At 51.6% G+C, this 26,999-nt stretch overlaps 2 protein-coding genes across 2 annotated transcripts in view; both read right to left on the bottom strand.

Moving 5' to 3' along the window:
• The window catches only part of sdc2 (syndecan 2), a 21,767-nt gene extending 6,533 nt beyond the window's left edge, over positions 1-15,234 (bottom strand). Inside the window, 1 exon segment of the mRNA XM_084455139.1 lies at positions 14,802-15,234. Coding sequence (XP_084311265.1) covers positions 14,802-14,861 — 60 coding nt within the window. The 5' untranslated portion in view covers positions 14,862-15,234.
• A 3,529-nt stretch (positions 15,235-18,763) lies between these two features.
• ppp1r36 (protein phosphatase 1 regulatory subunit 36) lies at positions 18,764-26,750 on the bottom strand (the record flags this gene model as incomplete). Its single annotated transcript, XM_084455559.1, has 11 exons — positions 18,764-19,007; positions 19,220-19,423; positions 20,123-20,376; positions 24,464-24,506; positions 25,232-25,372; positions 25,506-25,604; positions 25,681-25,750; positions 25,835-25,971; positions 26,175-26,261; positions 26,423-26,487; positions 26,727-26,750. The coding sequence occupies 11 exons, from the start codon at positions 26,748-26,750 to the stop codon at positions 18,764-18,766; spliced, it is 1,368 nt and encodes a 455-aa protein (XP_084311685.1).
• Positions 26,751-26,999: the final 249 nt, after the last annotated feature.

The following is a 26,999-nucleotide window of genomic DNA, read 5'->3' as shown; positions in this document are numbered from 1 at the left end:
AAAAGTAGTTCAGCCCTGTGAACAATCTGGAATCCTCTCCACCCAGGAGGCAGGCCTCGATATCCTGAATACCACAGAACCAGGCCAAGAACGACAACAGCAGCAGTCAAAATGGCAGCCGTGTAAACAGGACTGATGGAGCACTCCAGGGGGGGATCTCTGAGGGGGGCGAGAGGTAAGGGGATTGGGAAAAGTTTCAATCTTTAGCAAAGCACTGAACCCCTCCCCGATGTTGTCTGAAGGGTCCATGTTGACGCGCTCACCATATGCTGGTTAGGACTTGTCTGAGCACCGGGTTGAGGCGGTTGAGGCTGTCGTTTTTCCCTCCGGTCAGTCTTTGTGCTGGCTGACGTTGAGCGCAACCTCGGCGAGCGCATCAAGGCTAGCCTGCCCTTTTCTCACCAAGGGACTTTTCAGTAGGAAAGAACCTGAAGAGTGTGCCCTTCACATTCCAGACAGTCTGGGATAAAAAGCATACCGTTCAACAACCGCTTTTCCCAAGGCAGAGTCTCCGTGGACCTTTTGTGGACTTAAGCGAAGAGGTAATGAACTGTTTCAGACTTTCTCAAGCAGAACGACCCTGAGGAGAACAGTGGAGCCGTGATCTTCCGTTCGTGTACAGGGCATTGAAGAGGAACTCATAACGGAGTTAATCATCGGGGTTATTCATCATCTATCACAGAGAGGTCCACAGAGGGCAGGTGACAGGAGGTGGAGGTGGAGAAGAAAGAGAGAGAGCACAAAAGAGAGCCAGGGCATAAAGGGGTGTATGAAAGGCCCGGGTACGAGCAATTATACAGTACGGCGGCCAGGGCACACGCGCGCGTGGATTTCCTCGGGCGCCATCAGTTTCACCTTCTTAACGGCCGGCCGGACCAAAGCGGCGTCACGTGGCAACCTCTGGAGAAGCAGCAGCTTTGAACTACAACGGCACGACTCCATCTGTCTGTACCCCTCAACTCGGGGCTGGGGTTGAAATCTAAATATTGCCCGTCGGTCCTGGAACACTAGATCCCGAAGCCAATTTTTTTCTTCTCTTTTAACGTGGCCTGAGGAACATTAACTACAACACACACTCTCAGCCTCCTGGGGGAGGAGGAAGAGGAAGAGGAAGATTTCCTCCCCCCCCGATAGAATAGGAAATGAACAGTTGGTCTCCCCTAGTTTGGTGGGTATTCTCCACGGAGCCCGGCTTCTCTCCCTCGGTCATAGTGGGTAGGAGAACGGGACGCCAGAGGAAGCTAGCAGGCCCTGGGGCCGGGTTCTGTCCAGGGGCCTCGCGTCCTGGGGGACCGGCTCCGCGAGCGGCGCTCCCTGAGCCTCGGCCCGGCAACCGGACCGGGCCCCGCCCGCCGCGCCCTGGATGGGAGGAACCCCGCACCGTACGGTTCTGCTCCACTAGGCCCGGCGCCGACACTCAGCCGGGGCAATGAAAGACATTCCACCCTGATGAAAAGAAGAGGCTCGGAAGGGAGGCTCGGGAGGGAGGGAGGATGAGAGGAGCTGCCAAGCTCTCTCTCTCACAGAGAGAAAACAGACCCCTCTTTCTCTTATGTCTTAATAGGAGCAGACAGGCAGCGGGTGGCCTGCAGGATGGAGGGATAGATAGATAGATAGATGGAGGGATATGCCGCTCGCTAACAGATTTATAACGGTTATCGCGCAACTGAGTATGATACACATGTTGAACAGAAATAGAAATGGCCCCTTTCCCTACCCAGTATTCCGCGTTTTCAGATGGAAACAGCGGGTGTTATATAAACGCCTGCTTCGCTCCCACACCTGGGCCACAAGCCTTTAGCGTCCACAGGCGCTCGCTCACATGGGCCCACATATGCACCGACACACACATGCGGACACGTGTTGTCACATGTCGCTCTCTCACACACACACACACACACACACACACACACACACACACACACACACACACAGGGCCACATGCTCTCTCTGGCATGCCCCAGTCGCTGACACCCCCACTGCACCCTGTTAGTTCCAGTGTGTGTGTGTGTGTACATACAGTGTGTGCATGTTTGTACGTGATTGTGTGTATGCTGCTCCTGAGTCAGGGAGATGAATGCACCCTTTCAGACCTCAACATGGCTGCCATATTCCCCATTCCTCTGCAAACACAGGTGCTGCTGCCCCTGGATTAGGAGTGTGTGTGTGTGTGTGCGTGTGTGTGGATGTGCGTGGATGTGTGTGTGTATGTGTGTGTGTGTGCGCATGAGTTTGTGTGTGTGTGTTTGTGTGTGTGTGTGTGTAGGGGGCTTGTTTATTTGATTAGCAACCTGTGCGATAACACTCATCATCATCATCAGCATCATCATCATCATCAGAGCAGGATAAGGCCTCAGCCAGAGCCATGTTCTACACTGTGAATTAAACACTGTACGAGTCGACTGTAAACAAAGCAGGAACACAGGAATGCGTCTCGTTTTCGAACCCTGTTCACTATAATCGGTCATTGTAGTGTGCAGGACAGACCATAATATGCACTGGCTATCCGCCCAACGCAAGCTGACCACATTTACTTTCACCAACCGTAGTCTCCTCGTCTCTAAACGCTGCACTCGTCCTGGTATGGCAGCCCGCACTGAGGTCTGGTGTTAGTTCAGCTGGTCCTGACCACAGTGCTGGTCAGGAGAACAATAGACACAGCGTCAGTAATTAGCAGCATGAAGAGCCAGCCACCGCCAACAGTGGGCAGTCTACGACGCTGAGCATGCGCTCGGGTTCAGACCGGCCACGCGGCCAAACTAGCTCTACCACCGACCCGTACCCGCGGTGCTCACGCGCACACACATACACGCACGCACGCATGCAGGCTGAACACACACAAGCACGCCGTCTGAACGCTCGTGGACACACACACACACATACATGCACTCGAACACACACACACACACACACGCACACACACACACACTTCAAACAGTCCTCCATCAGTGAAGAGAAAGGCATGGCTTCTGTCAGCACAACTCCCACCCTTTGTGCTTCTCTGACGGCCGGCAGCAAAGGAATTCAGAAAGCCACCGACTGTTTGGGGGGTGGGGGGGTTGGGGGGGTGGTTACTGGTAGGGCTGGTATGGGAGGGGACAGGGAGGGGCTGGGGGGGGGGGGAGGGGGGGGTGCTGGGAGGTGGGCCGTGATGGATGAATTAGCTGCCGGTTCAGAGTTTAATCTGATCCAGATTGTGTCATGCCGGGGCGGTGGAGGAGCGGGTCTGCCTCCGACCGGGGGGCTGTTCACCCCCTGCCCCCCCCCCCCCCACCGCGTTAACAGGAAACTCCTGAGTTCCTCGCAGGCAGGCTCATTAACGCCACATGAAAAGAGCTCTGAGGAGTAAAGGGCAAGGGGGAGGTCAAAGGTCGCGGGACTGCGATGTCACAATGTCTTCTCCGCAACATAAACGAGACGAAGAGTTGGAGTGGAAAGGGGGGTGGGGGGGGGGGGGGGGGCTGGCGGTGGTCTCTCAGTGTCCAGACCTGGAGAGTATGGGAAAGTTCCGTTAGTTTTGTGTCGATTCGTACATACGTGCAGGGGTATTTATAGGGGGTCGGGGGTATTTATAGCCTGGGTCCCGTTCGCCATCTATTTCCTCCCTGGGACGCGTAGTTCACGCTCTTTTAACCCCCGCCTCTCTGTGTGTTTACACACACACACACACACACACACGGATGCTTGTCTATCTGTCCATCTCTGACACACATTGCCATGACTGGATCCTGACCCTCTATAGATGAAGCCCTTCGGGAGGCGGGGATCTGCTCTGCCTCAGTCCTCGCAGCGCAGCGGCAATCGAATTCCTGACCGGGGCTTCCTTCGTCCTTCCCTTCCCCCCCCGTAAGAGGATTTGGTCCCGGCGTGCTGCTGGAGAGGGAGGGGGCGGGACGACCGAGTAACGGGAGATATGGAGAGAGAGAGAGAGAGAGGAGGAGGGTGGTGGTGGTTCTGCTCTTGGGGGGGGGGGGGGGGGCTCGATGTGAACGGAGAGGTGGAGAGGGGAGGATGAAGGGAGAAACGTGACGCCGCTCCGAAGGAAGGAGGAGAGAAGAGCAGAGCACATTTATGGTGTAAGGGAGGGAGAGAGGGAAGGATAGAGGGAGGGAGGGAGGGATGGATAGAGGGAGGAATAAAGGGATAGAGGGATGGATGGGGGAGGGAGGGAGAGAAGGGGGATGGATGAAGGGGAAGGAGCGAGGGATGGAGCGAGGGATGGAGGCTTGGGGTGCGAGTGGCAGGTGGTGATCTCTGATCCTATTATCCAGTGATAATCCTGACCAGGCCGGCTAGTAGTGCACACACACACACACACACACACACACACACACACACACACACACACACACACACACACACACACACACACACACACACACACACACACACACACACACACACACACACACACACACACACACACACACACACACACACACACACACACACACACACACACACACACACACACACACACACTAAGCAACTCTACTGCGCTACTCTGCTTTTACTGTGATCCACTGTGATCTGTAGCGTGTAGTCTCTCTGGGGACAGACACGTCCCTCCATCATGTTCAACAGACGGATAGGAAAAGAGACGAACAGAGAAAGAGAGTGATAGAAAGATCAGAGTGATACAGAGTCAGGTCTCTCCGGTCAGACGCATGCTCCAGGGCTGGACGGGGGGAGGAGGAGGGATGGAGAGGGGGAGGAGGGAGGGTTTAGGATGAAGGGGAGGTTATAAAGACCTTTACAGGTTTATGAGAGAGGTGGGACGCCACGTCTGAGAGCAGGAGTTACAGCGACTCAGCGACGCTAGATCACGGACTGGAGACTCAAGTCAGTTCAGTTGAGGCCCACGGAGCGTAAAACCAGCAGGACTGTTCAGAACAGCGGCGTCTTACGCCAAACTACACGACCTGTGACCTGCAGGACTGCGATGGCCTTTGACGCCACGGCCCTGGACACTGTAACATCACACACCGCGTTAAACCTGCCAGCACTGGCTGGGTAAGCAGGGTTAGCCTGTCACACAGTCACTGTTTGGCCTGTGTGTGTGTGTGTGTGTGTGTGTGTGTGTGTGTGTGTGTGTGTGTGTGTGTGTGGTTTAGGAAGTCTCTCTGGATTTAGAGGGGCTGGCTGCAGATGAGGCTGTACAGAGAACCATTCAAACCTCATATGTACAGACACAGTGTGTGTGTGTGTGTGCGTGCGTGCGTGCGTGCGTGCGTGTGCATCTGCACTCCATCCGCCCGTGTCTCGTGTTTGCTCAAACAAGCGCTCCGCAACAAAAGGAAAAGCAGAAAACTGTTTCCATGTTTCTCCTCATGTGCGCAGCAGCTGGCGGAGAGAGGAGCATTCTTCCCTTATCTCTGCCGCGACAATGAGACCACAGTCAGCTCACAAAACAGAGCTGAACTCACAAGGATCCGGGTCATAATATCCACGACGCAGTACAGAGCCTGCTTTTATTATCCTCACATTTCATAGACTAGCATTTTCCCAGTCGGACAAATATGGTATTTTCTGCAATACAGTTTAGCAAAAGACGAGCAGATTGAGCCCTGGCCCTTATCTGAGCGCTCGTCTGAGGGCCTCGACGAAGACGCCCTGCGTCGTTTCTGGGGAGGGTTTGTGTCTCTGGATCAAGGGGAGAGCCACAGCCCACAGCTCGTATTTGAGGAAGATGTATGAAGTTCTGCTTCATATTCCATCCTGCATAAATAATTGAAGTGTGACAGCAGAGATAGAGCCAGAATGAGGGCTAGTCTTCACACTCAATCTTTAATGACGCCCTGGCAAAGGAGCTTCTTCCCCCAGCATGCACGGGGAAGCCCAATTTATGAACAGACCGCACACGCATGCACGCATGCACGCGCACACACACACACACACACACACACACACACACACACACACACAGTATATATCTTCAGAACTCTTAAACGAACTGTTTTGTCTTCCATCTGATCTGTCAAAGCCCAGATTGAGCTTCCTCAACGGCTTTAAAGGATATGCCAAACCTCCCTCCTTCTCTCTCTCTCTCTCTCTCTCTCTCCCTCCCTCCCTCTCTCTCTCTCTCTCTCTCTCCCTCCCTCTGATGCTGAACAGCCTGATTCTCTTCCTCTGCTGTAATTCTCCAGGAATGTGCGGTAATGAAGTCCGCAGCCTGGCTTTCCTGAAGTTCCTGAAACAACACCAGGCCTCTGCTCCACCCTCCTTCTCTCCACCCTCCTTCACTCCTCCCTCATCCCTCCTTCTCTCCTCCCTCCTTCTCTCCTCCCTCCATCTCTCCTCCCTCCTTCTCTCCTCCCTCCATCTCTCCTCCCTCCGTCACTCCTCCCTCCATCTCTCCTCCCTCCTTCTCTCCTCCCTCCATCTCTCCTCCCTCCTTCTCTCCTCCCTCCTTCTCTTCTCCCTCCTTCTCTCCTCCCTCCATCTCACCACTTCCATCTGGACGAGAAAGACGGAGATGCCCAGGAAACCAGAGAACCGTTCTGATTGGTCCAAGGGACTAACCGGTGTTCTCATTGTTTTCTATGGTTTATGTTTTTATCCGTCTCCTTTCATGTAAAGCACTGTGTGCATTGATTTATATGAATGGTGCTATATAAATAAAATGACATTGACATTGGTCGCAAGAGGACTCTACCTCAACGTGAGAGCGTCCTGGTTGGTTAAAGCAGCCTCCTTAGCAGAGAAAGACGAGACGTACAGCAACTGGTGTGAGGCTGGAGAGCAGAGGTTGTGGTGGGACCTCACCACAGCAAAGAGGAACCACTACTGTTCCCCCACACCAGGACAGATGTCCTCCACACATCGTGGTGTTTCTACTGTACTAGACCTTCTCACCAAAGCTGTCAAGACGTCTGCGGTCGGTACTGTAAGTCACACAGAGAAACGAACAGAAGCCACAACAAAGGCCGGAAGAGCAGCAGAGACCTTCAGAAGCGTCTTCAGGCAGATCTTCTGAAGATGCAATAAAGCGTCTGTCAGCGGCGTTCCCACTGATCTCACAGTGATATATTACATACCCAGAGGGGATTTTTTACTATATGTGATTATGATGAGTGATACTTGTGCCGTTTGTGGAAATGGGAGGTTTATGTTTCTGCTGGTGTGCCGGTCTGGAGTTCACCGTTAACTCACTGGCTCTGGACACCTAGGTAGTGTATGCCTGGAAGATCCAAACGGAGCAGCTTGGGCTGCAGAGTTCACTAACCCTGACGTGGGTGTTGAGGATGAGCTCTGCCATACAGACAGACATAGGGGCAGACAGACAGATGAACAGGCAGACAGAGAGGTAGACAGGCAGACTGACAGTGAAGGACCACCTCTCTCTCCCTCCCTCTCTCTCTCTCTCTCTCCCTCCCTCACCCACTCCCTCTCTCTCTCTCTCCACAGGGTCTCTGGGGTCTGAAGTCCCAGCCACCCAACCAACAAGCACCATGCCAGCCAGCCACTGAATCACTTGATTGCACAAATTACAGTCATCAGAGTAATCAAGTTTCTCTCCCTTCGTTATGGCAGGCTAACTGCTTTGAGCTTGAAACAGACATTAACAAAGCCACTTACCCTGGCCCCAGTTCCTCCCAGAGATATACCACAGAAACGATAAAACATGACAGTTTGGAAAAGTGGGGTTTCGATGAGGTCATGGCAAGCAGAATCCACTCGGCTGGCTGTGGACAGCAGAGGTTTGCCTGTCGACAGTTGTCATTTTTGAAGACCGCTCTCGGTGGGATTTTCCGCCCGCAGCGGCGACGGTGGTGGCCTCAAAAGGACGGCGAGGAAATGAGTGTGTCAGAGGAATTTACATTTCAAATCAAAATGGACACCATCTGACACAGCTCTCTCTGAAGATTTGCCCCGCTGAACGACAGAGCCCCCCACACCCTCCTTTCATCTATTGCCCCCCCCCCTCACCACCACTCTTTCTGTCCCCTCTCCATCTCTCTACGCCTCTCCCTCTCCTTTTCCACCCCTCTCTGCCCCCTCCCTCCCTCCCTCCCTCCCTCCCTCTCTCTCTCTGGACATGAGGGCACTCAGCAAGGGTTTGCAGTTGGTGTTTGGGACACAGATGGGTGTTAACACAGTGCATTAGTAAAGATTAACTCAGAGCAGGGCAGAGCAGGGCAGACCGCATATTAATGTGACTGGGCTCATCAGATAGGACACAGCAGGAGGAGGAGCAGGAGGGGGTGTTGACGCATGGCAATTGAAAACCTACAGTTCTCGCTCTTTCTTTCTCTTTCTCCCTCTCATCTCTCTCTCTCTCTCTCTCTCTTTGTTTGTTCCTGTCCATACGTCTCCTATTCCTCTCTGTTGTTGACTCGCTGAGTCAGTCTGGTTTGGTCTGAAGATGTGGCCCTGGTCTGTGCGGGGCCAGGGGGTGACCTTTGCCACCAGTGTCCATAGGACGGAACATCTGGAGAGGGACTTAAAAGACAAAGAGGAAAGGCAAAGAGACCTCTTAACAGTCAGGAATGCTAGTAGCCTGTTAGAAACAGGAGGACGTTGAATAGGTGTGTATATGAATGCATAGTACAATGAGAGCAAGACTGAGATCATCTTTTTTGGACAAGCCTGCTAACCTTCCTGTTAACATCCTGGGCCCTCTAAGCTCCAACATCCGCTCCTCCGATAAGAGCCTCAGAGTGACAGTTCGATAGTGCTTTTAAATTTGATAAACAGGTCAGCTCTGTAGTTAAAACCAGCTTTTTCCAGCGAAGACTTTTAGCCAAGACAAAGGCACATCTCTCCCCAAAAGATCTAGAGAGGGTAATTCACGCTTTCATTACCTTGCGTCTTGACTATTGCAACTCCCTGTATGTGGGCATTGGCCAGTCCTCACTCAGACGCCTGCATCTTGTCCAGAATGCAGCCACTCGCCTTCTCACTGGCACAAAAAAAAGTGTGACCACATCACCCCAGTATTGGCCTCACTCCACTGACTCCCTGTCTGCTTTCAAATTCATTTTAAGCTTCTGCTTTTTGTTTTTAAAGCTCTAAATGTTCTGGCTCCTCCGTACCTGGCTGAACTCTTGCACCGCCACACCCCAGCAGTATTTGTAGTATTATTGTTGTAATTTATTTCACCTACCTGTACAGCACTTTGGTCGACCACAGCCATTTTTTTTAAATGTGCTCTATAAATAAAGTTTGAGTTGAGTGAGTTGAGTATGCTTTACAAGCACACAAGATGAAAGTCATCTTCAGTCCAGCTGGACATCATCTGAACTGGAGGTTGAATTTCTCTGCCCAATATACAATGCAGGAAGTGTGCACCCACACAGGAGAAAAAGCCCAACTATCAGGGCTCACAAATATATTAGCCTCCGAAAAAGCAATTATCAGGAGTGGAAGCCATTCAGGGTGCCCACACAGCACCTAGAGAGAGATGGTAATGGAGACAGACAACTTTCTGAATATTCATGAGAGTTAAGCCATGAATTTCACCTCAGTTTCATGAACAGTTCCCAAAAAGCCCTCTAGAATTTGAGAGATTTCACATGAAAACAACACTAAATTAAGAGACTACAAGGTATAATTTGCGGTTTTGCTACACCCTGCTCAGACAGTGATTTACACCCCGCCGCCAGTTCACCGTTGCACCGAATCAAGTCCGGGAAAATAATGGAAAGACCAGATATCGGTCAGGAATCAGGAGATTTTTCTGCTCGGCGGAGCGCAGTGCAGATTTCAATTAGCTGCTCTTTAGAAGCGCTAAGACCTGCTCGTAAATATGAGTGAACGCAGATGTGTTAAATGTGCCGTGTCGCTTTCCACGGCAATCTTGGGAGTGAGACGGAAAAAAAAGTCGGCTGACGTCATGCCCCTATTCCCCTATTCTGCTATCCAGCATTCTGGGATTAATATTGTACAGATGGAGAACATTCCCTCTCACTCCGCTCCTCCTCTCCCCTGTCGGCACGGCCAGCGATCAAGACTCCAAGTCGTCTTGGATTTCCCTGGGAAAACAAACAGACTAACAAACCTGACCACAAACTACACAACGGAGACCTAAACTAGTATCTAATGAGACCTCAAGAACTGGAAATGGAAATGCCGCCAATGTACTGTTCGCTCTTGCCGCCAGTCTAATAGCTATGAAGCCGAATATATGTTTTGAATAGAGTGACGTGATGACAGCACCGTGCTGTATATGTTTAACGTGTCTCTGTCCTCCATTACCTGTCTTGACAACGAGGTCCAAGCTTCTGTCGGGGGAAAACACTGGTGTGATGCAACCCATTTTTCGGGTCATGAATATTTCATAGCGCTGGGGGAACCCAAAGCGTGAGCTGCATCCGACAATGCGACGGGCGCGTATTTACCTGGCTCGGCCCGCCAGACGGGGGAGGGGGGAGGCTGGGAGGGGGGCGGGCAGATGTGTGGTGCCGTTCCCACGCCAGAGACTGAACGCTCATTACGCTCCTAACTGCACCAGTTCTGCACCCTCCTGCTTGGCACATGGCACACACACACACACACACGCACGGTACGCACACAGACGTTCCTCGCACCTCCTTGCGGCTATAAAGCAACGGGCCAGACAGGGGGGACCTGTTGGCCAAAAGGGGACACCATATTCACACTCCTCCCCCCTTGCCTGGAGGTGGACCCAGGCTTCTGGCAGAATGGGGGTTGAAAGAAAGAAAGAAAGAAAGAAAGAAAGAAAGAAAGAAAGAAAGAAAGAAAGAAAGAAAGAAAGAAAGAAAGAAAGAAAGAAAGAAAGAAAGAAAGAAAGAAAGAAAGAAAGAAAGCAGACGTCCCTTAACATGGGGGTTTCTCCTTCGCTTCTCTCCGTCACCAGCGACCACAGAGCCTCAGTCTCCACCACAGAGAACTTTCCATTTTCTAAACTAATTAACAGTCGAGAAATGGTGGGGGAGAGAGAGACAGGGAAAGACACAGACAGAGAGAGACCGACAGAGACAGAGAGGGAGGGAGAGAGAGAGACCGACAGAGACAGAGAGGGAGACAGAGATAGACAGACAGCCAGATAGAAAGGCAAAGAGGGAGAGAGAGGGGGGGGGAGAGAGAGAGAGAGAAATGTTTGCTTCATGAGCTGAAGCTGTGTTGGTATCTTCCACAGGACCTTGAGGCAGGGAAGACAGAGTCAGGGGTCAGAGTTCAGCCCCTCTGTGGCTCTGTGCTGCACAGGCACAGTATTCACCTAATGGCTTTTCCCCATGCCTGCAAAGAGTCTTCTATACACACAGACACAGTCGTACATGTGCACACACACCACGCACACACACACACACACACACACACACACACACACACACACACTCTCTCTCTCTGGCTTGGATGTTTGTGAATCCCCACTGGTATGCACAACCTCATCCCCATGAAAGAATCCCTTCCAACTCCTGGAGAGGAGGAGGAGGAGGAGGATAGGGGAGGGAGAAGGGGGAGCAGCTCCTTTCAAACAAGCGCACATACGTCCTGCAGATGTTGGAGAAGCCGACACAAGCGCTTGCTTCTGGGAGTGGGTAGGCAAAGCAGAGATCAGGGAGCATCTCCTCAGTGTCTTCATCCCTTCCAGCTGTCTAACAGAGAATAATAATGCCACTGTTCTCATGGTAACCCAAGTCACAGCGATAATGACAGCATCTTGGCAAGACAGGGTGGTGTGCCATGTGTGTGTGTGTGTGTGTGTGTGCGTGAGAGGCTGATGGCAAAACAAGAGTGCATGGAGATTCCTTTAAAAGGCTTTTACTGAGGCCTGTAGAGTCCATTAAAGATTATATAATACTTGGCAGATCGGGACTGAGAGAATACAGCCCCCGAAGGCAGAGCAAGACAACAGCCAATCACATGTGTACTGTTTTTTTATTTTTTTTGGGGGGGTGTGGGGGGGGGCACAGAACAGCACAGCTCAGAATGATCCAAGCCGTCGGTTTTCATCTCAGCCTGTATTTATCTTCAAAAGGGCTGGCTATAGATAATACTAAGTCACGTACAGCGCAGTCATATGCCATCAGTCTCGAGGGAACATGTCTTGTCCTCCACAGGCACACATTTTATTTTATTTATTCATTGAGTGGCAGAAGATGATGCACTTCAGAAAGAGCTTGCTTTTTATGACGGCAGAAGCCGGAACGAGGGCTGACAACCGGGTTCTGAAACCAAACTGGGCCTGGGCCAGGCTTTCTGTTTCCTGACAGCGTTGGACAGCGTCAAAGGCTTGCAGCCTCCGGGAGAATCGCGAGGAATCGATAACTGCTGTTGAGAATACGTCACCGTGGAGACAATAATATCATACTGTGTCTACTGTCTAGAGGAAGTGAAAGTGTGTGTTATGTGGGTCTGGAGACAAGCATGTGTGTGTCAGTGTTGTTATTGTCTAGTTTAATGCAGCAGCCTCAGGTGAGGAGCTGGCAGCAGTGTGGGGTGAGACAGCGGTCAGCGTGTGTGTGTGTGTGTGTGTGTGTGTGTGTCTGGACTCATAATTTCCTTGCACACTGCATGCGCTCTCTACCTACAACAAGGATGTAGCCTCTCATCTCTGTGGTTAGTTACCTCACTGAAATCAGCAGAGCACCATTAAGTCAGTGAGTGGAGTGAAGTGAAGCAGCAACATCAAGAAGGTCAAAGTAGCTTTCAACTCTCTCCTTCTCTCTCTCTCACCTCTCCATTCTGCCGTTTCACATTTTGTATTATCTATGAGCAAAAGAGCTTCATACAGCCCACATAACTCATACACAGCAAATCAGATTGGTTCGCTAGTTGAAAAACCCTGACTGGCGTTTGAATTCTGTCTTTTGTGCAACAGGCATGTGGAATCCCTCTTAGGCCAGTCATTCCTGGAATCTGTCTTGGACCAATGCAGACATTCCATTCAGTTCTGAGGCCTTATCTAATCACTATCCTTGTAAGTCCTCTCAGTCTGACCATGCACTCATTCCACGGCCAAGGCCATTTGGAAGTTATTCCTTTGAGGCCTGCTTCAGACAGTGAGACAGCACAAGACGCTGCATATATGAGGGCCGAGAAGGGGAGGTGAACACCCACGCTTCCTACCGAAACACCACTCTAATTAGAGGCTACAACACGGGAATCTAGCGTATAGGCCGGCCTTCCACCATTGGTCTTCCTCTGATCAACCCGCGGTTCCAGGAAGTAGCAACCAACCGACCGCCGTGTCACAGCGGCAGAAAACATTCTCACACGGGAGTGTCGGGATATTCTAGATCACCCTTGACAGTGTTTGTACACCGGCTACCAGGGAGGTGGAGAAAACGAGAGAGAGAGATAGAGAGACAAGAGAGAGACAAGAGAGAGAGAGAGAGAGAGAGAGAGAGAGAGGAGAGAGAGACTTCCACTGAGCGACCGGCCGGCTGATGCTGTGATTTGTGTGTGGCAGGTCTTATGAGAGGACAATCAGGCCTGCCTCCTATCCAGGGTCATTAGCTCATGGATCTGTTTGCTGGTGCCAATCACAGACCAGCCACTGGGTTAGCATGTGAACACGGGCGCCAGCATTGGGAATCAATGTCACTGCATCAGGTCACAGTGAGGCACTGTGGGGGGGTGGGGGGGGGGGGTGATAGTGATGCCAGATCTATTGATGTGGTGGTGGAGCCTATGGGCTGAGAAGTCAAAGCGTTTACAGATGCTGTATGGCCTACTCTTTTTACCCTTTTTTAGCGGGGGGGGGGGGGGGGGGGGGGGGCGTTCTAGACCTTAGTTTGTTTCTTGAGCTTAGTTGTTTTCCAATCAGACCTAATGGATGAGAGTCAAGCGTTGCACCTATAGCCCTACAGGCCTCAGAAGCTCGTCTATTAAAATCCTGCTCCCTGGGGGTGACCTCATGCAAAACAATGACTCGTTAAACCAGTGGTGTCTGATTCAGCTAATTGGACGCCAGTTCACAGAGGAACAGGGCCAACTTACTAGGTCTACTGTAACAGTCCACAGAGACACGCAGCAGTGGCTGCTTTAAACGCTGTCACTTCAGCGATGACACCACAACGTGTGATGTATTGCGTCCAACTCCATGCCCACACTCCAGCCAATTTAAGGGATAATATATGTTCCCCCACAAATCAGATGCTGACACCAATCAAAACAAGCATCCTACAACAACAACAACAACAACAATTTCACAGTTGATTTCAACTGCTGAAAGAACATCTGAGCGCCCCTCTCGGCTCTTGTTATTGTGCTCCATGTTTTAGAATAACTTCTAAATATGACAAAAGCCTATTATACAATCACTTTTACTGCGTTCTTTTCTCCAAGAAAGAAAATCAATAGGCCTAAGTGAATAGTGACAAACTGTGATTTGGCTAAGATGTCTTAGTCTCGGTCAGAGCTTGCCATAATTTTAGAGTGGTTCTTGTTTTTTGACCTGCTTGCCACGTATTCGTCCAGTGTATTTTCGTAACCTATCCTGCTAATCTGTTAACTGTATCTAAAAAGGGGTCATCATTTATTGAACCAATCAAAGACAAGCCACAGCAAGCTAGAATTTGGTCAACAAATGCAGCGACTTGACGAGTTACTTATTGTTCTTCGGCAGTGGACAATAGCCAGGACCTTGGCTATTAAAGTCACTTCGACTCAAAATGTCCCATAAAAGATTGTTGGTTTACATTCTGAAACACTATAGGCGATGTTACCATGTTTCCAGCGGCAATGGTCCTACTGTAACCGAAAAATCCCGAGTTAGTTACAATGTTAAAACCTATAAGTAGTGCTCTCAGGTTCCAAGTTGCTTTGCTTTTATCCCCCCCCCCCCCCAACTACCCCGAAGCAAAGCGGCCGAGCTCTGTTAACAAACTTACCCTTTCGCCGGAGAGGAAGGCTGTTATGCCGAGTGTGAGAATTATCCAAATGTTCCTCATTATTCCTTTGATAATGTGACGATATGGGGCAAAATATTGAATCTTCTTCCCCCTTCTCCTCTCCTGTTTGCGACTCTGTTCCCTTCTCCCTCGCAACGCTCCGGTCCTCTCGCTTCTCTCACTCTGGAGCGGAATCCCACCGGATACGTGTTGCGTTGTGTTATTCCTCCGCGCACTCTCTGTTAGAAAAATGTGCAGTTTTGTTTCAGAACTGCTGCGTAAACTTCGCAGACTTCACAGGCGAATACGGACTAAATATTTCCCGGTGTGCACAATAAATATTGTAGTAAAATTACAAGTCAGATGGTCCGTTATAGCGCGCTAAGATTCGGCCATGTCACGCGTCACACAGTAACGATACTGGGCTGCACTGCCGCTCTGTAAGCACAGAGAGAGAGAGAGAGAGAGAGAGAGAGAGAGAGAGAGAGAGTGAGTGAGTGAGAGAGAGAGAGAGAGAGAGAGAGAGAGAGATTGGAAGAAAATACAGGTCAGGTCAGATGAGGGAGCGCTCAAATGATTGACAGTTACTCCGACCATATGGGTGCATCGGTCATGCCACGGTTTATCTGTGAGCTTGCCTAGCTGCTATCAAGTAGGCTACATTTACTGTAAATCTTCAAATCTTCTGAATTATCAAGTTCCTCAACTAATTGCATCTCAATATTATATTGAATGTCATAATGAGTAGTGACTCAGCTTGGTCTTCGTTATAAAGTGTAATGGTCTAGATGATTGATTATCCTGGCCTAGGCCTACTATAGTGGCAATTGACCCTATAACCAATTGGAAATTATAAAATGGTCTTTAATCAATCTATGTGGTGAATAGAGAATACATAGAATGCATTCACTGCAGACCTGTTATCACAGTATTCTTTAATATTCAGCAAATTATCATTTCACTGAATGAGTAAATGTGTTCATAAAGGGCCCAGTATCCAGAGTGGAGGATCATTTCAAGCCACATTGGTCTCCTTCTCTATGCTTGGTCTCCCCCTATTGGTGGAAAACATTTCTAAGTCAAGACAGATATTCAAATTAATTCATGCTCTTGCAAATAGGCTGACTTTTAACCTGGATTCCAGAATGAGTTCTTACCCTGCATTAGCTTACCACCAGCAGAATGATAATACTGTTAAAATTAGTTTTTGCATTTCTGAAAACAATTGGCCTACCCAATACACACAGAGTCTAGGCGTTAATGGTCAGCAGCACTGCAAAACACCTTACAGAATGAGGCTACAGTAGCTGGCATTGTGTCTAATGAGCATCGGCACTGGTCTACTGAGGACCTCAAACACTGCCTTACATGCCAGCCCCTGGCATTGGTGAATATGGATTGTAATTACACACACATTGTATAGGTCTTCACAAGAGGTGACATGCTTCAGCTACTGCAAGACATATTACCGAACGGGCCTACCGGGCCCAGGGGCCCAAGACCTCAAGGGACCCTTTGCATTTCTTGTTGCAGTGCAGTGACGACCGATATAAATTTAGGGTGAGATTCCTTACACAAACTTTAAAAAAAAAACATTAATATTTTGAACAGTTTATAGGGGCCCACATCTTTTAAAAAAAGAGGGAAGCTTTTGGGCTACATATTTTCTATAGCCTTCTCTTTAATCTAATGGGTGGGAATGTAGGCTACCTTTCCATAGATAAATGAGTTGGCTATAAAACTAGTCAGAGGACACTATTAAAGTTTGTGAACTCGAGACAGATCACACAGGTGCAGGTCACAAGGTAAATTGGTTCAATCTGTTTGATCTTGACAAAGAATCGTACATGTAAAATGGAGCACCGTCACATATTAAGCGGAGCAGCAAAACGAAAGATTCGAAAAGAAAAAGAGTCAAGGCAGTAAGATGCTTTACAGCAGGCTCCTCACATTTCCAGTTTTTAAAAGAAAACCAACGCTGAGAACAACAGTGTTGCGGCGGAGACTGTAGGGGGGTGGGGGCAGCTGGTAGGGAGGTGGAGGCTGTAGGGGAGTGGGGGGGGCTGGTAGGGAGGGGGAGGCTGTAGGGGAGTGGGGGGGGGCTGGTAGGGAGGGGGAGGCTGTAGGGGGGTGGGGGGAGCTGGTAGGGAGGTGGAGGCTGTAGGGGAGTGGGGGGGGCTGGTAGGGAGGTGGAGGCTGTAGGGGAGTGGGGGGGGGCTGGTAGGGAGGGGGAGGCTGTAGGGGGGTGGCGGGGGCTGGTAGGGAGGGGGAGGCTGTAGGGGAGTGGGGGGGGCTGTTAGGGAGGGGGAGGCTGTAGGGGGGTGGGGGGGGCTGGTAGGGAGGGGGAGGCTGTAGGGGGGTGGGGGGGGCTGGTAGGGAGGTGGAGGCTGTAGGGGGGTGGGGGGGGCTGGTAGGGAGGGGGAGGCTGTAGGCGGGGCTGGTAGGGAGGGGGGGGCTGGTAGGGAGGGGGAGGCTGTAGGGGGGTGGGGGGGGCTGGTAGGGAGGGGGGGCCCCTCTACACGTCCAGGCCCAGGGCCTCATTTTTTCATGATCCATCTATCCTTTATACAGAGACCAAGACCCAACGCTCAGTTCTGAAGGCAGGAGGAAGGGCCTAATTCACAAAGATCAGGAAGGAGGGGTGAGTCACTCATTGTTGATTGATAAACTTATATAATCATAACACTTGTCCTTGAATATCAAGTTGTGTTTTTTATAGCCAGACTGGGCGTGGTGATTGGGCAGCAGGGATGAAGGGTCAGTTAAAACACTAGCGAAGTCAGATCGCTGTTACTGCAGCCACCATAACCCCACAGGAAAACCCTGCCTCAGATGACTCAGAGAGGGTTCATTGTAACCCATGTGACAGTCTCCTCCCCCGTTGCTTATTTTGACATGCCGGGTCATGCCTGGCAAAGCAGGCTCAAACCTAGTGGGGATTTGACTCCTGATCCGTACTGTATGGTAAGAGTAGGAGGAGCCACGGCCCAGTCCAGTCCAGCCCCAGTCCCGCCCAGTCGGGGTCCGCCCTCCCCAGCCCCTAACCCTGCCTAACCCGATGCTCCTTCCCCTGGGTCCAGCCTGCACCTTTCCCCCACGGTCTCCCATCTTCTCCGCCCTGTCCTCCTGCCCCCCCCCCCCCCCCCAGAGACCTGAGCAGGCTTAGCTCTCGCTGCTGTGTCCTAGATTACCCGGCCAATTAAGCCCCTTCTGCCACCGGGGCTGCTACAGCTGCACACGCACCGTACACCTGGCTAGCGCCAGACTGCAGGGGGCTGTCGACGCAGCACACCGCAGGAGTTGCTCTCGGGAGATGAGCTCTAGGTGAGGAGCAGCTGTTGATTTATTGAAATGGGAAATTCCTGGCAGTGATAAGGAAGGCAGACATGGACAGTTTTTTATGCATAGTTTAGTATAATAGTGCTTCAATGCAAACCATACATGGTGACTCGCGATGATTCATTTGAACTTAATTTCTCACTCAATAGCTGAATAACTTGCATTTGAACAGTATACTGTGGACCATTTGTCCAATCCCTTAGTAGAAGATATATTGTAGACAACAGCGACACCAGGTGATGAAGAATATATCACGCCATCCACGTTGGGACAGACTGCAGTGGAAAATACTAAAGATATTACATTTCTGTTTGAAAAATGATAGCCCTGAGGCTCACGTCTTGAACTGATGCTAACAAGAACACAGAGCATCTATGTCCATATTTTCTCTTTGTTATGGCCCTAAGATATCACAGTATGAATACTTAAAGCTCAACATACAAATATTACTTACAGGCACACACACACACTCACTCTCTCACACACACACGCACGCATGCACACACAGACACTCACTCTCTCTCACACAGACACCACATACGCGCGCGAGCACACACACACACACAGACACACACTCACTAACTCTCTCTCTCACACACACGCACGCACAGGCACCGGCCCAGTCACTCTGTGTCTGAAGACATGTCCTCGGTAGTGACACAGGAGACCCCTGTGTTGGCTCGGACGGCGCTGCCACTCTTGTCCACGGCTGCTGACACTGGCCTCTGGGGCACGAAGGAGGTCCTGCTGCTCCTGCCATGGATGCCAGCGTCTTCATCATCATCGTCATCTTCCTCCTCCTCATCTTCGTTCTGGGGCATTAGGGTGGCGTTGAACTGACTCAGGGGCTTCCCAAGAATCCCAAAGCTGATAAAAGAAGTTTAAAACCATCCTTCTGTTCTCTCTCATATACTTTTTGGTCTTTGTCTATCTCTATGACATTATGCAAGTTAAGTTGATTAATGAGTGATGGTGGCTAATAATAATGTTATGTTATAGTTGGCTGTTGGCTATGTTACATTTACAGTTGGTCACCTGGCATTGGCTATGTTATATTATGCCGCGTTACAGTTGGTCACCTGATGTTGTCCAGCTGCTGGCTGAGCTCCTCCAGAAGGGTGGGCGTGTGGCAGAGTGCGTCCCGGTGCGTCTGGCTGCAAGGCCGCCTGCGGAGGAAAAGGTGCGGAGCCTTCTCCCGCGGCGAGGGCAGCAGAGACACCATGACCGGAGAGCGCTGGGTCATCATCCTGCTCAAGGCCGGCCGGCGCCGCCGCTGACCCTTCCTGGGGTCAAGGGTTCAAAAGGAGAGGACGACCAATAGAATGAGAGAGGCAGATTCATTTTTATATGCTGGACCAGCCAAAGTCTGATGTTAGCTGATCTACTAGATACAGGAAAGAATGAATCTGATATGATTTGAGCTGGATTAATATTTGTCAGGGTGTTGACATGAACTAAATCAAAATAAATGAGTAAAAACCTCAGCCTTACATCTAATTAAATTCAATATTATGAAATATCTATACAGTATTACCATAATCACCAAGTATGCAGGCAACAGCTGTATAAGCATTAACAAGACATTTCCTTCATTTTTCATGCAGCCGTACTTGTACAGTTCCCAGATCAGTCTCCCTATGCTGTGTTTTGACCAGGTTCAGACAGCAGCAGGGCAGCAGAGCTGAGAGAGTTTACCAGGCTGCCAGTCAACAGAGCTGAGAGTTTACCAGACAGTTTACCAAGCTGTCAGTCATCTGTCACTCGTGGCGATCTGGCGTGAACTGGAGTGTCACTCACACCTGAGGAGCTCTGAGGGTTTCTTAGGCAACCAGATGGGAGGGTGACGTTGAGAAGACGTCAGCTACAGTATTATTATATAGATATAATTAAGTATTATATTATTAAACTTGACTCTTGTCTCTCTCTCTCTCTCTCTCTCTCTCTCTCTCTCTCTCTCGCCCCGCCCACCCCACCAAGCCCACCGCTGGTCAGGGGTGTGGCCGTGATGTCCCTGCCCCTTGGCCTCCGTTTGTCCCTTCTTGGCTGGGGCGCTGGAGGAGGAGCTGGAGGGGGCAGAGTCCTGGGCCCGGGTGTCCCCTTGGTCCTCCAGTGCGGTCCGCGGGGCGGGGTTGAAGGTGTCGGAACGCAGCAGGCGTCCCACCTCCTGCTGGATGCCCCTCAGGTCCTTGCGTTTGAAGGTCACCCAGGACACATAGCAGACGAAACTGTACAGACACTGGAGGGATCGGGGGTGGGGGGGGGGGGGGGGGGGCGGTGGCACAGCAGGGTATATCACAAGGTGACATGCCAAGTTGATGGTGACACGCTACTGTTCACGTTGTTCGTCTGATGCAGATTCTGATTTTATTTTAGCCAAGTAGGTTTGCACCTACCGAGGAATTCTCCTAGGTCTGTCTGTGTCTATTACCGGTGGTAAATATATCAGCAATACACTAGTAGGCTTTGCATCACTCATTCATTCATTCATCCATCCATCCCTCCATCCATCCATTTAAGGTGCTTAATCCCTAACAGGGCAGCAAACTGTCTGTGCCTCTCTGACCTCGTTTAGACTTGGTTTTAGAATGCGTTTTGGACGATCAGATTCAAAGTGGTCAGAGCTAAATACAAGTGTAACGGCCACCAAAACGTTTTGTGAAACGCTTCCTCAAACCACTTGCCGAGGTGATCTGGGATGCATTTGACCACATAGCTTTAGTAGTCTAAACGCTAATGTGTCCTGATGTGTCCCCAACAACTGCGTTCTGGTGCCCCGCATCAGACCTGCAGTGGGAGGACAAAAGGCACCGCAGGAGAGGTGCTCGGGAGAACAGTAGCAGGTAGACGGGCGGTGTGGTAGTGCTTTGTTCTCAAGTGTAAACCTGTGGAAGCTCCCTCTGCCGTAGAGCTAACCGGAGCCCACAGAGAGCCCTCTGCCGGGGCTGGAGCCCACTAGGGAAATGCCCCAGAGAGCCAGATTCCCTTGGCTTGGAGCCCTTTTCAGTTGCCCAGATTCCAGGCTCAGCAGACCCAGGGCCTGACGGCCGTACAGGATGATGCCATCGCTACCCTGGCAGGGCAGATGGCGCCTCGGGCACCTCTGCAGGCCTCCACGAATGTGCTCAACATGTGTTCGAACAAACCGCGGAGCACCAGAGATGGCCGGAGGATGACTGGGCCACCTTCCTGGCCCCTTTCCTGACGGGCCTGGTGCTCCAGGCCTATCAGGACCTGTCCAACGATGATGCCCTCGATTATCCGACCGTGAAGAGGGCCATCCTCGCCCAATACAGCCTGAATCTCCCCGCCCCGGCCCCGACCAAAGGCCCCGACCGCCTCCCAAGGGACTCCCTCCCCAAGACTCCAACCCTCCCCAAGGCCGACCGCCTCGACCATGCAAGTGCTTCTCATGCGGCCGCGCCCGACACTGTCCTCAGGGGGGGACTTCCACCTGCCCTACGCCAGTGGCGGAGACGAGCCACGACCCCGGCCCACCCTCCTCACCACGTGTTGGGAGCACGATGAGGTCCCCGAACCCCACATCCCCGTGAGGGTGGGCAACCACAACACGGCGGCTCTGCTGGACACCTGCAGCTTTGCCCCCCTGGTGAGACCGGAGCTGACGTCTGGCCAGGAGGGCCCTCCCGTTGAGGTCGCCTGCATCCACGGGGACGTCAAGAGTTACCCCACCACCAGGATCCAAGTCCACACACCAAGGGGGCGTTCAAGATGAGTGCTGGGAGGATTCCCAACCTGCCTGTCCCCCTTCTGATAGGGCACGACTGCCCCCTCTTCAGCCGGTATTGGCCTGGGCGAGAGACCAGAGGACCCCGTCGGCCCCGACCCGTCCGCACGGGACGTTGACCCGCACCTCCTCCCTCCTCCTCTGAGAGCCCCTAGGTGTCCCCGACGCAGAAATGGAAGCCCCGACACTGACCCTCCCAGATCGGCTGCCGGAGATGGGTCCCTCAGTGAGCCGGTACCTCAAGACGCGGCTGGGGCTGACAGAAGTCCCTTAACCACTTTTTCAGATTTTCCCCTAGGGACCCAGAACCAAACCTTCAGACCCGGCCGCTTTGCACAAGCACAGTTGGAGGACGAGAGGCTCCGGAACGCGTGGGCCAACGTGTGCAAGCCGACCCACCAGAGTGTGGACTGGGTGAGTTCCCGTACTGTACTTTTTTACGCGCAATAGCCTACTGTATCGGGCTACACAAAAAAATGGGGTAACCGTAGAGCAGCTGGTAGTGCCCACGTGTCATACGTCTTAAGTCCTGTATCTGGCCCACTCACACCTCCTGGGGGCATACTCGGGTTGTGAAAAGATGAGGGAAAGGATAGAGGACCGGTTCTACTGGCCCGGCTTGAAGGCAGAGGTCAGCCGCTACTGCGCTCGGTGCCCAGAGTGTCAAAAGTCCGCACCCAGACCCCCGGGCCGACACCCCCCCTTGATGCCCATAATTGAGGAACCTTTCAAGTGCATAGGTATGGACATTGTAGGCCCCTTACCCAAAGGGGTCTACAACCACGGAGTCCAGGTACGCATCTTCCAACCCGGGGAGTTGGTCCTGGTCCTGATACCGAGCTCCAACTGTAAGTTCCTGGCGAGGTGGCAGGATCCTTACGAGTTCGTCGAGAGGGTTTCTGAGACGAACTACCGCGTGTGCCAGCCAGGGCAGCGGAGGCCGATGCAACTCTACCATGTCAACCTCCTGAAGAAATGGCAGGACTTCCCGGAGGTGCCCGCCGGGGCAAGGCTGACCCTCACCGCCCGCCAGCCCCTGCCCGAAGTCCCCATGGGGGAACAGCTCAGCCCGGCCCAACGCCAGGACCTCCAGGAAGTGGTCCACCAATACCTCGACGTCTTCTCTGACCTGCCAGGATGCACCTCCGTTTCGCAGCATGACATTATCAACCCGCCCAGGGTCACAGTGCGCCTCCGGCCAAACCGCATCCCCAAGGCACACCGAGCCGTGATCCGAGAGGAGGTGTCATAGAGGAGTCTAACAGTGCCTGGTTTAGCCCTGTGGTATTAGTCCCCAAACCTGACGGGACTGTTGACCGACGGCTCAACAAGGTCTCGCAGTTCGAAGCCTACCCCAAGCCTAGGGTGGACGAAATCATCGACCGTCTGGGACCGGCAAGGTTCATCTCCACCCTGGACCTCACCAAGGGGTACTGGCAGGTCCCCCTCACCCGCCAGGCCCGGGAGAAGACTGCCTTCACCACCCCAGAGGGCCACTACCAGTACACCGTCCTCCCGTTTGGTGTGCATGGTGCCCCCAAAGTGGAGGCCATTGCAGCATGGCCCCAACCCACAACGAAGACCCAGGTCAAGGCCTTCCTCGGACTGGTAGGGTATAATCAGAGGTTACCCCCTGTTCGCCTCGATCGCCAGTCCCCTGCATGACCTAACGAGGAAGCAGCTCCCAGAGAAGGTGGTCTGGACCCCAGAGGCCGACAGTGCCTTAAACCCTCTCAGGCAAGTCTTCTGTGCCGAACCGGTGCTGGTAACCCCCGATTTCTCCTTGCCTTTTATCGTACAGATGCATCTGAAACCGGTGTGGGAGCAGTCCTGTCCCAGAAGCAGTCGGGGGAGGAACACCCCATCTGCTACATCAGCAGGAAGCTCCTTCCCCACGAATGTTCATATGCCACCGTGGAGAAGGAGGCGCTGGCCATAAAGTGAGCCCTCGACAAGCTGAGATACTACCTCCTGGGTCAGCGGTTCAGACTTGTGACAGACCATGCTCCCCTGACATGGATGGCCTGAGCCAAGGACACCAATGCCAGGGTGACGAGGTGGTTCCTGAGCCTGCAGGAGTACTGCTTCACCGTAGAACACTGGGCGGGTAAGGCCCACTCCATGCCCCTTTTTTTGCCCGTCCATTGACTGGGGACTTTTCTGTTGCACCGTTACCTTGTGTCTCATTAAACCGCCTGTTGGGTGAACCTGCTGTACGGCCTCCTCGTCTCTCCACAAGGTGTCTGTTGCCTGTGCGTGCTCTGCGTTGCCACAAGACGCATAATAGACACAGTTGTAAACGATGTGTCTCACTGTCCACTTGTGATCTGATCATCGAAAATGCATTTTAAAACCAAGTCTAAACAGGGTCTCTGTTTCTAAGGCATTCCGAAAGGTCATAATGACAATTTTGGTTCTATGGGTCAGACAGTGTGCTAGCACAGCCCATAATAACCACCGCCACCGACCCCCCACCTGGTTCAACAGAGACTGTCAGAGCAGGAGCCTCCGTTGAGTTAACGCCACCCCTGAAATAGAACCGTGTAAAGGTCAGTGCTCGGCGGTGGCTTGTGCCCACCTCATACAGCTGGCGGTCCTTGTAGGTCGATGACACTCGGCTCCTGAGGGAAGCAGGACAGTGACTGTTGACTTCTATTCGTGAAATGATTTGTTGGTGGTTTAGTATCTGGGAAGGAGTGTTCCTTTATGTTTGCCTCACTCCTCTCCACCCCTCCGTTCTCGAAACACGACCCCCCTCCTCCCTTCCCTGTCCCTGTTAATCTTGTCTCCTCGCCTCCCCTCTCCTCTCCTGTCCTCTCATGTCACCTCTCCTCTGCTCTCCCGTCCACTCATATCCCCTCGCCTCTCCTCTCACCTCTCCCGTCATCTCTTCTCCTCTCCTCCCCTCTGCACCCCCCTCTTCACCTCTCCTGTCCTCTCTTCTTCTTCCCTGTCCTATCCCCTCATCTCTCCTCCTCTCATCTCCTCCTCTCTGCACCCCTCTTCACCTCTCCTGTCCTCTCTTCTTCTTTCCTCTCCTATCCCATCTCTCCTCCTCTCCTCTCTTCTCCTCTGCTCCCCTCTGCCCCCCTCACCTCTGCTCTGTCCCCTCTCCCTTGCCCCTTCCCCCCCTGCAGAGCCAGGATTCAGGGGTCAGGGAAGAATTTTGACAGCTCACTTATCTGGCCCCCGGGTGATTATTGTTTTTTTTGCTTCCCTCTGGAATATGTAGAGGTGGGTCGTATGCCCACCTCCCTTGTTCTCTGTAAAGCGCATTGTGTTGCCTCTGGGTATGAAATGCGCTATACAAATAAAGCTTTGATTGATTGATTGAGCCCAGCCCAACCTGCCACAGGCCATGTGGTGCTCCTGGGAGAGACCCTGACCCAGCACCAGGCTGGAGTAGCAGAAGGCCAGCTGCTTCTGAGCCAAGTCCACCCTGGCTGAGGTCTCCGCCATCACCTGCTTCTCTGTGATGCTCTGCTCTCTGATAGAGAGAGAAGAAGAAGGGGGAGAGCGAAAGAGGGAGGGATAGAGAGACAGAGAGTGAGAGACTATCAAACTAATTGTCAGTTGACATGTATAGTAAGAGAGGGTTCAACATATCCCATCACACTCACGCCATCAGGGGTTTGGGCTTCTTTTCCAGAGACTTCCTCTCAAAGTAACAAGACAGGTAGAGCAGCAGGGCAGCCAGGAAGTCATCCAGTTCTCTGCTCCTGGACACACACACACACACACATACTGTAGAACCATTTGTATTGTGTGTGTGTGTGTGTGTGTGTGTTTATTTACTTCAGCACTGCCAAGAAGCACAGTGGAATAGGCAGCCCCTCATCCTCCTGCAGCAGATTGAGAGCCTCCTCTGGAAACACAAATATACACACTTTAGAACCTATTCTCTACCATAGACAATGGACTCTGATTAAGATCACCATCTAATACTGACGTTTGACATCCTCAATGGTGACATAATCCTTCTGTCCTCGTTTCACAGAAGACTTGTAGGCATTGAGCTGAGCAGGGCCTACTGTCTTCCTGGTGTTGTGTCGCCCCCTACTGTCTGAAGCGGAGGACTGCGCTAACCTGTGGGTAGAATAATCAGCAATAATTTGTTAAATGGTTCAGATAGTCAAAGGTCATACAAAATAAAATACAAAAATGTTGCCTACTTTACAATCGTAAATATACTGAATCATTCGTCTTGTTATGCAATTTGTAGGCTAACCCTATGTTACACATTGCATATCCAATGGGCATATTTTGTGTCAAAATGAAAAGTGTGCTACCTTTCTGGACATTTGGCAGGATCTTTGAAAGCGACTGGTGGTTTGGTCTTTTTTCTTTTCTCTTTGACTTCTACTGATGTATTGAAACTGCAAACAATATAGATATTCAGTACGCCTGAAACACACTGATGATGCAATGAAGTGTAATGCAATGAGCCTATAGCCTAATAATAGCTTGGAAAAGCCCTTGCAGTGCACATTCTAATAATTTCGGTGGAATTTGAACCCTTGAATAGCTGTCTCAATACCTTGTAAATTCGAGGGCTTGAGTTTCGTCATTCCAGTTCCATCGCCCCGGGGGAGGTACAAAAAACTGTAAAATGGTTTCAATAATTTAAAAGGTTAGTGAATGATGGACACATACACAAATCATGGTGCCACACGTACGCCTATCACAACATTGTGTAGCACTACCACTAGCTATAAGTTATGCAAGTTATAACATTCAAACTGTAGCTACATTGTTTCTTGTCCAACGGCGGGGCGCTCAGAATTCGCTCAAAATACAAATAATGTCCTTGAACGGCAGGTTTACTGAGTTTAACAACTTACCGTTTCCTTTTGAGGCTTCGGCATTTCTATTTTCTCTACAAGACGAGGCACCCTCGAATTGTTTACTTCAATATCTAGGCAACAGCCAATCGCGTCTATTGCGGAACCGTGCAGCGCTGGTGACATACAGGTCATGGGTCAGGGGTTCCCATAGCGATGTGACTGTGGACAGCCTCCCAGCTGACTCACATTTGGGTATTATAATATATACCTATACCCCAGGACTTTAAATGAAATGGTTTGATTCAACTTTGTTGGGTAGGTGGGTGAACC

The sequence above is a fragment of the Borostomias antarcticus genome (assembly GCF_949987555.1).
Source record: "Borostomias antarcticus genome assembly, chromosome: 21".
NCBI lineage: Eukaryota > Metazoa > Chordata > Actinopteri > Stomiiformes > Stomiidae > Borostomias > Borostomias antarcticus.
The sequence above is the reverse complement of the archived record's forward strand: the minus strand, read 5'-3'. Positions and strand labels throughout refer to the sequence as shown.